Source organism: Hyla sarda, chromosome 5, assembly GCF_029499605.1.
Source record: "Hyla sarda isolate aHylSar1 chromosome 5, aHylSar1.hap1, whole genome shotgun sequence".
Lineage (NCBI taxonomy): Eukaryota > Metazoa > Chordata > Amphibia > Anura > Hylidae > Hyla > Hyla sarda.
In genome coordinates this window covers 165,527,020-165,539,223 of record NC_079193.1, presented here as the reverse complement: position 1 = coordinate 165,539,223, position 12,204 = coordinate 165,527,020, and the positions used below count along the sequence as shown (strand labels likewise).

General features: G+C 48.6%; 1 protein-coding gene across 1 annotated transcript in view; it reads right to left on the bottom strand.

Moving 5' to 3' along the window:
• Positions 1-12,204, bottom strand: part of BFSP2 (beaded filament structural protein 2) — an 82,891-nt gene that overhangs the window by 19,485 nt on the left and 51,202 nt on the right. The window contains exons 5-6 of the mRNA XM_056518442.1: positions 11,729-11,857; positions 10,531-10,751 (exon numbers count right to left, since the gene is read on the bottom strand). Coding sequence (XP_056374417.1) covers positions 10,531-10,751; positions 11,729-11,857 — 350 coding nt within the window. The remainder of the gene's footprint in view (positions 1-10,530; positions 10,752-11,728; positions 11,858-12,204) is intronic.

Below are 12,204 nucleotides of genomic sequence, written 5' to 3'. Positions count from 1 at the left end.
TGGGCCAAATGGTTTAAATTGAAGCATTGATGGTATCCCAATAGTGATTTTTTTCTCTCTTTTTTTTTGTGTGGTGGCCCAGTACCCTTGCTGCCCTGTCAGGCAGCCTCCTGCAGTGTCCCCTGCCGCCCCCCCCCCCCGCATCTGTTTATTGTGATCGTATATAATCCCTATGTTATAAATGTAAGAGTGTTATACCTTTAAGACTGTTTACCATGTGATTTGTCATGTGATTGTTACCTAGGAGAAATCAGTGACCAGGTGACCTAGGGGTGACCTGTGGGACCCCACCAGAGCCTCCCCTATATAAGCCATGGGTGGAGCCTCTGCACTCTCTTAGTTTTTGCTGAGGTCCAGTCAAGTTGTGCCTAAGTGTGTGACCAGAGTCATAGGAGGCCTCAAGTCCTGTCTGCAGCCACAAGCTACAAACCTGCAAGTGAGCCACAGTCGCAGTCTGGTCAGTCACAAGTCAGTCAAGTCAAAGTCATCTGTCTAGTCAACGTGGCCTGCATTAAATTGTCCACCTTTAAGGTCTCTGAAGTCACTGGTCCCCTCCGTGGGCCTGGCTGAACTGTATAGACTTTTCCACCAGTCTAACCTCCGTAAAGCTACCATTGTCCGTAACTTGGCGTCGGAGTCATTATTGCCTTTGGGTGGTATTAAGGATAAACCATGGCCTGGCATTACGAATACAAGGGGTTAATGCCATCTGCTCCTAGGGTAATTCCATTGGTCCTGTGTTTCCCGCGCACATGAGCCGTAGCAGCTACGCCCCGTCAGTCCCCAGCGGTGATGCCTCTTCAGTGCTGCGAGGAGGAACGAAAGAGCAGCCCTGTGCTGCACAGGGGAAGATTTTGCCGACCGGACCAAAACAGGAAGTTCCCTGGGCGCAGCAATTTTGGAAGCTCCGGCTGCTGCGCTCATCTCCGTTGTTACATGTCAAGCACCCTCTGCAGTGCAGACTCTGCAAACACCAACGATTGTCAGTATCAAGTCTCTGGTGCCAGTAGCTATCAGTTTTAATCCGTTAGTGCCCGCAAGTCTGGTTGCAAGACGAATTACAACCAGGTGCCTGCAAAATAGAGGGGGAGCATACATTACAGTACCCCCATCAGTCAAGTCAAAGCCACTGCCACGCTACAGTAAGCATCTTAAAGGAGAATGCACCTCATTTCCCTTAAAGCAACAGGGCACTCAAAATTCAACAGGATGTCAGAACCCAGCTCTCTAGATCAACCAGGCGACAGCGCCCCTTCATCTCCAGCAGCATCTGCACCGGTATTCATGGGGAACCCTGTCCTCCCTACCTACAATGGAGACCCCTTTACCTCAAGGGATTTCAGAGTTTGTTTGTCTTTTACTCTTTCCCTCCTAACCAACAGGTGCAATTGCTCACAGGACAACTTCAGGGACCAGCGATAGAGGAAGTCTGCACCTGGCCAGACTCCAGAAGGCGACTGTACCAGGTATTTGAGTCACACTCTCTGTCAGAGGTACATCTCCGGCTGTATGAAAGGCGACAAAAGCCAGGTGAGACCTTGAGAGCGTATGCCGTAGCCCTGCAAAATGCCCTAGAGACTGTCCAAAAAGTAGATGGTATAACTCCCGAGCAGGACAACAAGGTGTTAATGGATGATTTATTGATGGGGCCCTTAATAAGTGGGACAAAGCCCAGCTGAGAATGTTAGCAGTCCAAAACTCCAACAAGTCATTCCCCGCTTTCAAGAGACTTGCTATCCAAGTAATTGAGTCCGGGACTGAGTTAGAGTAAGTTAGACTGTATTTCGGTACAGAACCGTACATGGTAATGGCCGTACCTTATCCGGAATCTGATGTATGTGAGGTACAAAAGCCTGGGCATGAGCTGCAAGTTGTCCACCGAAACCGGATCAAGTTATGTCTGAAAGAAGTTCTACCATTGCTCCCAGCACCACCTCCTCCAGCTGTTAGACCGGCAAGGGAGTACGTTCCAGGTGAGGGAATCCACCCCTCTATGGATTTCTCCATGTTCTCTCCAAGTCAGCCTGCGATCTTGGAGCTGGTTCAACGACACTAGTCTTCACACCAGTCCCCTTTGGCTCCAGCCTATACACCAGTCTCCCGAGTACCAACTCTGTCACCAGCCTCTCCAGCACAGCTGCCAGCGACTCTGAGTCCAGCCAGTCCTGAACTAATACCAGTGCCTGAGTTCGCTGAGGAAGAGCCAGCAGCAGCTCTAGAAGTCCTAAGAGCTCCAGAAGACAAAAGAATTTCAGACTCTCCAGAGGTGGTGTTGCGCAGGTCCCGAAGGTTGACATAAGGACAAATACCAGCTAGGTACGAAGTGTAAGTCACAGTGTATTGCATAAAGTTGTACCAGTTGTACAGTCAAAGTATAACTAATTTAGTCTAGCCGTATGTAATGTCTAGATTAGGGCTGTAGGAAAACGTATTCTCCCAGTCCACCATCACCAAATGCATATATGTCTACCATTTCTTCCTGTCCACATGAACAGGGTACTCTACTGGCCAGAGGGTTCCCCTGAGGTATAAGTCAGACACGAATTGTGACAGAGTACAGTATGGAAAGGTAATTTCATTGTATAGTATAAAATTACCTATCGAGTTCTGGGGAGAATTGTTTAGTGTCAAGGGGCCCCAGCAGCTAAGGCATTGGGTAGAGAGCCTCAGGCAGCCCAATCCGCGCAAAAGTGTTGTTATTGTGTTGAAGTTGCAGCTACAAAGGTAATGAATCCCAGATGTTTACCACAAAGAGCATGTATGGACATTTTTCGTCAAGTGCCACATGGACTTGTTTTTGTTTTGTTTACCACAACCAGACCTGTGAAGGACATTACACCAATATGCCCCGGTAACTGTTCTCACTAGGCCCCCAGTGGCCACTGTTAGTCGTCCACCCTCCAGGACTGGGTGCCGAGGATGGCTGTGTTTAAGGGGGAGTTTGTGGTGGCCCAATATGGGAGGAGTTACCCCATACCTTTGCTGCCCTGTCAGGCAGCCTCCTGCAGTATCCCCTGCCCCCCCCCCCGCATATTTATCATGTGATTTGCCATGTGATTGTTGCCAAGGAGGTATCAGTGACCAGGTGACCAGTGGGACATCAAAAGAGCCTCCCCCATATAAGCCCTGGTTGGAGCCTCTGCACTCTCTCTTAGTCTTTGCTGAGGTCCAGTCAAGTTGTGCCTAAGTGTGCGTCCAGAGTCATAGGAGACCTTTTGTCCAGTCTGCAGCCACAAGCTACAAACCTGCAAGTAAGCCACAGTCATAGTTGTCACGATGCCGGCTGGCGGGTAGTGGATCCTCTGTGCCAGAGAGGGATTGGCGAGGACCGTGCTAGTGGATCGGTTCTAAGTCACTACTGGTTTTCACCAGAGCCCGCCGCAAAGCGGGATGGTCTTGCTGCGGCGGTAGTGACCAGGTCGTATCCACTAGCAACGGCTCAACCTCTCTGGCTGCTGAAGATAGGCGCGGTACAAGGGAGTAGACAGAAGCAAGGTCGGACGTAGCAGAAGGTCGGGGCAGGCAGCAAGGATCGTAGTCAGGGGCAACGGCAGGAGGTCTGGAACACAGGCTAGGAACATACAAGGAACGCTTTCACTGGCACAATGGCAACAAGATCCGGCAGGGAAGTGCAGGGGAAGTGAGGTGATATAGGGAAGTGCACAGGTGAAGACACTAATTGGAATCACTGCGCCAATCAGCGGCGCAGTGGCCCTTTAAATCGCAAAGACCCGGCGCGCGCGCGCCCTAGGGAGCGGGGCCGCGCGCGCCGGGACAGGACCGAGGGAGAGCGAGTCAGGTACGGGAGCCGGGGTGCGCATCGCGAGCGGGCGCTACCCGCATCGCGAATCGCATCCCGGCTGGAAGCAGAATCGCAGCGCCCCGGGTCAGTGGATCTGACCGGAGCGCTGCAGCGGAGAGAGTGTAGCGAGCGCTCCGGGGAGGAGCGGGGACCCGGAGCGCTCGGCGTAACAGTACCCCCCCCCTTGGGTCTCCCCCTCTTTTTAGGGCCTGAGAACCTGAGGAGCAGACTTTTATCTAGGATGTTGTCCTCAGGTTCCCAGGATCTCTCTTCAGGACCACAACCCTCCCAGTCCACTAGAAAAAAAGTTTTCCCTCTGACCTTTTTAGAGGCTAAGATCTCTTTGACAGAGAAGATGTCCGAGGAGCCGGAAACAGGAGTGGGAGGAACAGATTTGGGAGAAAAACGGTTGAGGATGAGTGGTTTAAGAAGAGAGACGTGAAAGGCATTAGGGATACGAAGAGAAGGAGGAAGAAGAAGTTTGTAAGAGACAGGATTAATTTGACACAAAATTTTGAAAGGGCCAAGATAGCGTGGTCCCAACTTGTAGCTAGGGACACGGAAGCGGACATATTTAGCGGAGAGCCATACCTTGTCTCCAGGGGAAAAAACGGGAGGAGCTCTTCTTTTCTTATCCGCGAACCTCTTCATGCGTGATGAAGCCTGTAGGAGAGAATTTTGGGTCTCTCTCCATATAATGGAAAGGTCACGAGAAATTTCATCCACAGCGGGCAGACCAGAGGGCAAGGGGGTAGGGAGGGGGGGAAGAGGGTGACGGCCGTACACCACGAAAAATGGGGATTTGGAGGAAGATTCTTAGACTCTGAAGTTATACGAGAATTCGGCCCATGGAAGGAGATCTGCCCAGTCATCCTGGCGGGAGGAAACAAAATGTCGCAAATAATCACCCAAGACTTGGTTAATTCTTTCTACTTGTCCATTGGACTGGGGATGATATGCAGAAGAAAAATTTAATTTAATCTTGAGTTGTTTACAGAGAGCCCTCCAGAATTTAGACACGAATTGGACGCCTCTATCCGAGACGATTTGCGTAGGCAATCCGTGAAGACGAAAAATGTGTACAAAAAATTGTTTAGCCAACTGAGGCGCTGAAGGAAGACCAGGAAGAGGGATGAAATGTGCCATTTTGGAGAATCGATCAACGACCACCCAAATAACAGTGTTGCCACGGGAAGGGGGTAAATCAGTAATAAAATCCATACCAATCAGAGACCAAGGCTGTTCGGGGACAGGCAGGGGATGAAGAAAACCAGCGGGCTTCTGGCGAGGAGTCTTATCCCGGGCACAGATAGTGCAGGCTCGCACAAAGTCCACAACATCCGTCTCCAGAGTCGGCCACCAATAGAAGCGGGAGATGAGTTGCACAGATTTCTTGATGCCCACATGACCAGCGAGATGGGAGGAGTGACCCCATTTGAGGATTCCGAGGCGTTGGCGTGGAGAAACAAAGGTCTTTCCTGGAGGAGTTTGCCTGATGGAGGCTGGAGAAGTGGAGATCAGGCAGTCAGGTGGAATGATGTGTTGCGGAGAGAGTTCAACTTCTGAGGCATCCGAGGAACGAGAGAGAGCATCGGCCCTAATGTTCTTATCGGCAGGACGAAAGTGAATCTCAAAATTAAATCGGGCAAAGAACAGAGACCACCGGGCCTGGCGAGGATTCAGCCGTTGGGCAGACTGGAGGTAGGAGAGGTTCTTGTGGTCGGTGTAAATAATAACTGGAAATCTTGATCCCTCCAGCAGATGCCTCCATTCCTCAAGTGCTAATTTAATGGCTAGAAGCTCTCGATCCCCGATGGAGTAGTTCCTCTCCGCCGGAGAGAAGGTCCTAGAAAAAAAACCACAAGTGACAGCATGCCCGGAAGAATTTTTTTGTAAAAGAACAGCTCCAGCTCCCACTGAGGAGGCATCAACCTCCAATAGGAAGGGTTTGGAAGGGTCAGGTCTGGAGAGCACGGGAGCCGAAGAAAAGGCAGACTTGAGTCGTTTAAAGGCGTCTTCCGCTTGAGGAGGCCACGACTTGGGATCGGCATTTTTTTTGGTTAAAGCCACGATAGGAGCCACAACGGTAGAAAAATGTGGAATAAATTGCCTGTAATAATTGGCGAACCCCAAAAAGCGTTGGATAGCACGGAGTCCGGAGGGGCGTGGCCAATCTAAGACGGCAGAGAGTTTGTCTGGATCCATTTGTAGTCCCTGGCCAGAGACCAAATATCCTAGAAAAGGAAGAGATTGGCATTCAAACAGGCATTTCTCAATTTTGGCATAGAGTTGATTGTCACGAAGTCTCTGAAGAACCATACGGACATGCTGGCGGTGTTCTTCTAGATTGGCAGAAAAAATTAGGATATCGTCCAGATATACAACAACACAGGAGTATAGCAGATCACGAAAAATTTCATTGACAAAGTCTTGGAAGACAGCAGGGGCGTTGCACAGGCCAAAGGGCATGACCAGATACTCAAAGTGTCCATCTCTGGTGTTAAACGCCGTTTTCCACTCATCCCCCTCTCTGATGCGGATGAGGTTATAGGCGCCTCTTAAGTCCAATTTAGTAAAGATGTGGGCACCTTGGAGGCGATCAAAGAGTTCAGAGATGAGGGGTAGGGGGTAGCGGTTCTTAACCGTGATTTTATTAAGACCGCGGTAGTCAATGCAAGGACGTAGGGAGCCATCTTTTTTGGACACAAAGAAAAATCCAGCTCCGGCAGGAGAGGAGGATTTACGGATAAAGCCCTTTTTTAAATTTTCCTGGACATACTCAGACATGGCAAGAGTCTCTGGGGCAGAGAGAGGATAAATTCTGCCCCGGGGTGGAGTAGTACCCGGGAGGAGGTCGATAGGGCAATCATAAGGCCTGTGAGGAGGTAGAGTCTCAGCTTGTTTTTTGCAGAAAACATCCGCGAAGTCCATATAGGCCTTAGGGAGACCGGTTACTGAGGGAACCACAGAGTCACGGCAAGGGTTACTGGGAACCGGTCTTAGACAGTCCTTGGAACAAGAGGGCCCCCAACTCTTGATCTCCCCAGTGGACCAATCCAGGGTTGGGGAATGAAGTTGAAGCCAGGGAAGTCCAAGGAGAATTTCCGAGGTGCAATTGGGGAGGACCAAAAGTTCAATCCTCTCGTGATGAGATCCGATGCTCATTAGAAGGGGCTCCGTGCGGAAGCGTATGGTACAGTCCAATCTTTCATTGTTTACACAATTGATGTAAAGGGGTCTGGCGAGACTGGTCACTGGGATGTTGAACCTGTTGACGAGAGAGGCCAAAATAAAATTTCCTGCAGATCCAGAGTCCAAGAAGGCCACGGTAGAGAAGGAGAAGGCAGAGGCAGACATCCGCACAGGCACAGTAAGACGTGGAGAAGCAGAGTAGACATCAAGGACTGTCTCACCTTTGTGCGGAGTCAGCGTACGTCTTTCCAGGCGGGGAGGACGGATAGGACAATCCCTCAGGAAGTGTTCGGTACTAGCACAGTACAGGCAGAGGTTCTCCATGCGGCGTCGTGTCCTCTCTTGAGGTGTCAGGCGAGACCGGTCGACCTGCATAGCCTCCACGGCGGGAGGCACAGGAACAGATTGCAGGGGACCAGAGGAGAGAGGAGCCGAGGAGAAGAAACGCCTCGTGCGAACAGAGTCCATATCTTGGCGGAGCTCCTGACGCCTTTCGGAAAAACGCATGTCAATGCGAGTGGCTAGGTGAATAAGTTCATGTAGATTAGCAGGAATTTCTCGTGCGGCCAGAACATCTTTAATGTTGCTGGATAGGCCTTTTTTAAAGGTCGCGCAGAGGGCCTCATTATTCCAGGACAATTCTGAAGCAAGAGTACGGAATTGTACGGCATACTCGCCAACGGAAGAATTACCCTGGACCAGGTTCAACAGGGCAGTCTCAGCAGAAGAGGCTCGGGCAGGTTCCTCAAAGACACTTCGGATTTCCGAGAAGAAGGAGTGTACAGAGGCAGTGACGGGGTCATTGCGGTCCCAGAGCGGTGTGGCCCATGACAGGGCTTTTCCGGACAGAAGGCTGACTACGAAAGCCACCTTAGACCTTTCAGTGGGAAACAGGTCCGACATCATCTCCAGATGCAGGGAACATTGGGAAAGAAAGCCACGGCAAAACTTAGAGTCCCCATCAAATTTATCCGGCAAGGATAGGCGTAGCCCAGGAGCGGCCACTCGCTGCGGAGGAGGTGCAGGAGCTGGCGGAGGAGATGACTGCTGAAGCTGTGGTAGTAACTGTTGTAGCATAACGGTCAGTTGAGACAGCTGTTGACCTTGTTGCGCTATCTGTTGTGACTGCTGGGCGACCACCGTGGTGAGGTCAGCGACAACTGGCAGAGGAACTTCAGCGGGATCCATGGCCGGATCTACTGTCACGATGCCGGCTGGCGGGTAGTGGATCCTCTGTGCCAGAGAGGGATTGGCGAGGACCGTGCTAGTGGATCGGTTCTAAGTCACTACTGGTTTTCACCAGAGCCCGCCGCAAAGCGGGATGGTCTTGCTGCGGCGGTAGTGACCAGGTCGTATCCACTAGCAACGGCTCAACCTCTCTGGCTGCTGAAGATAGGCGCGGTACAAGGGAGTAGACAGAAGCAAGGTCGGACGTAGCAGAAGGTCGGGGCAGGCAGCAAGGATCGTAGTCAGGGGCAACGGCAGGAGGTCTGGAACACAGGCTAGGAACATACAAGGAACGCTTTCACTGGCACAATGGCAACAAGATCCGGCAGGGAAGTGCAGGGGAAGTGAGGTGATATAGGGAAGTGCACAGGTGAAGACACTAATTGGAATCACTGCGCCAATCAGCGGCGCAGTGGCCCTTTAAATCGCAAAGACCCGGCGCGCGCGCGCCCTAGGGAGCGGGGCCGCGCGCGCCGGGACAGGACCGAGGGAGAGCGAGTCAGGTACGGGAGCCGGGGTGCGCATCGCGAGCGGGCGCTACCCGCATCGCGAATCGCATCCCGGCTGGAAGCAGAATCGCAGCGCCCCGGGTCAGTGGATCTGACCGGAGCGCTGCAGCGGAGAGAGTGTAGCGAGCGCTCCGGGGAGGAGCGGGGACCCGGAGCGCTCGGCGTAACAATAGTCTTGTCAGTCACAAGTCAGTCAAGTCAAAGTAATCTGTCTAGTCCACGTGGCCTGCACTAAATTGTTCACTTTACTATAAGTCCTAGCAAGCCCTTAAGGTCTCTGTAGTCACTGGTTACCTCCGTGGGCCTGGCTGAACTGTATAGACTTTTCCACATGTCTAACCTCTGTTAAGCTACCGTTGTCTGTAACTTGGCATCGGAGTCATTATTGCCCCCGTTCTTAGCCCAGGATCCAGTGGTATACCTTCGGGTGGTATTGAGGACAAACAACACCCTGGCATCATGAATACAAGAGGTTAATGCCATCTGCCCCTAAGGTAATTCCATCTACCCTTTGCATCAAACTCCATACCACATTAGTTTTTTTGTTCCTCTGTGCGTCTTAGGGTATTCACTAGAATTTTTGAACATTGACAACACATGGAGTGCCTGTGCATAAAAAGTACTTCTACTTTGCAGGTTCAGTGCACCACAAATACTTCAAGGAATACATAGGGAAATGTGTAATTTTCTGTATTTTTTTATTTCATTCATATATCTTAAAGTGCCTGTTTTCACCTTGCTTAAGTGCAATAAATTTATGAAATCATTGCACGTTGTTTAGTAAGTTCGTTGCATCTACTTAAATGTGTCTAAATTGGAAAATGTGTTGTGACAGGATAAATCATGATTCAGACTGGAATCAACATTTAAAAAAAAAAAAATTTAAAAGTTGTATTGTATAAATCTTGCACAAATGCTAAGTTCTAACTGCACCACTGTTCATAGCGTTTGTGGGAAGCCTATCGATAAGCAACCAAGATTGTGCAAAAATTAGCGAGAATTTCACCTCTGACCTTGAACATACAGTGTTGATGAATCCCCCCATAATCTTTTATAAATTGTCTCTTTATATCATCATAATAACCCATGGTAAATGCATAATTCATTTTAACATTTGAAATGTTATCCAACCCTTCACTTCTTACCAAGCTGGCGCATATTTGTGCCCAACACAGCACAGAAAGTCAACCTCATATGCTTCAGATTCTCAAACATTGGCCTTGATTTATTGAAATATGTGAGAAAACCTGGAAAGATTTTTCCATATCAACCATTCACAGCTCAGCTTTCACTTTACCAGAGCTTGTTTACATATGAAAGCTGAGCTGTGATTGGTTGTTAGGGTAAAATTTCTCCAAATTTTCTGGGTCATGTGTTAGTGGAGCCCTTCCTGTTTAGACACATGTCCACGGAAATACTGTTGCTGGCCCATAGCAACCAATCAGATTGCTCCTTTCATTTTTCAAAGGCCTTTTCAAAAAGGAAAGAAGCAATCTGAACAGCAATCTGCACAGAACAATTCCCCACAGAACAATCTAAAAGGTCATAAACATACATGAAGAATTGATGCCATATTGTGCACCTCTAGTTCAGAAAAATCCAGCTCGCTCCACCAATGCGCCCCCGACACGGATCCGCACCCAGCCCGGTGCACATAGATTCAAACAAGAAGAGGAGATGATCCAGCGTGGGTCAATAGAAATCCAGACTTTATTAGAACTCACAGTAAAAGCAGTAAAAGCAACCAGCAGATCAGACGCGTTTCAGGCGCATGCGCCCTTCGTCATATTGTGCACCTACCTGTTTTCTTCTCCATCCAGGATAGAGTGATATGCTGCTATTTCCTTCTCAAGTTGTAACTTGTGGGACAACAAATGCTCTCGGTCACGCTGGTGCTGCTCAGTTTCATTTTTTATTTCCTCCAGTTCTGCCTCCAGTCTAGTGATCACAGAGCCCAAATTCTGAAGCTCGATGTCATGCCAGTGTTTAGCATCATGCAAAGAGTTCTCCAGACCACGTTTCTGCAAAAACAAACAAATCTAAAAGTGTATCTGTTGGTTCAGGAGTCTTTTCAGAGTAAGTTGCTGTGTTTGTTGTCCCCTTTATAGCTTCTATTTCTAAGGGCCCATTTCACGGCCAAATTTCAGAGCAGAATCCAACTGAAAAATTTCCATTTGGAAATTCTGGTGCAGCAGCAGACTCCACTGAAAGAATAAACATGCTCATTCTTTCAGCGGATTCCGCTCAGACATGCATTTCCGTCAATGAAGACAGAGCATGTCTGAAAGGTCCTAGTTTTTTGGGGCAGATATTCTGTCAGCTGAATGGGTCCTAATTGTCAGTTTTCCTTGAGCTAATCTCTGACTACACCATCTCCCTCTTCCACTAGACTCCTACTTCTCCATAGACCTATATGGGCAGCATATAATGGATCCATCAGAGAGCTGATAATCTATCTGACCTCTCAAGATTGATCTTAGCAGTGAATTGAGAACAAAACTTGAACTTGACCATGATATACAGCATATTTTAGCCCCCATTCATATTTAAAGGAACCAGGTTTGTGCCTCCCTTTCTGAGATCAGTATGAAGTTTTGACATACGTTAAAAATTTTTTTTTCTTACGCTCCAATGTTCCCCCCCTAGCGGTGGCAACAGGCTGTCTGAAGTTTAACATTTCACTTTTAAGCTGTGTGAAAGAAGATCATAAACTCTGTATCACAAAAACAGTGCTCCGTATAACAAATATATAGCTTAACATTACATGATTCTTGGCCTATTAAAATAAGTACTTTCACAATTTTATTTCTGTGAACCTAGTTTTACAGGCCCTGTGGAATTTAAGGGTAGAAATAAACCTAGCCCTAATCTAGGTATGTACAATTTTAGTACAAAAGGAAATACAAAGGTGTGATAGAAATGTGATTTTTTTTTACAGCCATAGTCAATATTTCATGTACACTTTTGGCTTATTTTTGTCAGTGACCAGTGAACCTACCAGTGTCCTAAGGGATTCGGTCTCAGCCTGCAGACTCTGGATTTTGCACGCTGTATCATGGAACTCTTCTCTCAGACTCTCCACAACTTCCTCCTCTTGACTTTGTAATGCTGGTAGCGCACCTGATTGCTATTAGAAGACCATAGGTAAGTTAACCTCAGTATTACATAACCTTTATCAAATGGATAAGGGTCCACACATAACAGTTCTGTTGCAATTCATATATTTTAATCATTAAAAAAGGATGTAATTCTCACACAATGATCACCAAAACTAGGCTCTGGGGCACACATTGTTATTGATTCAATTCAGTCCCAAATAAAGCAAAAACTGTCTGTAAGACCGAATGCTTCCAGTAAGTTACATGCAAGGATTTTCACTAAATTTATCAATTTGTAAGTTCCATCAGGATGTATACACCAACCTATTAACAATTATTCTGGGAACAACGTATAACCTCCCACCTGCCCCTGAGG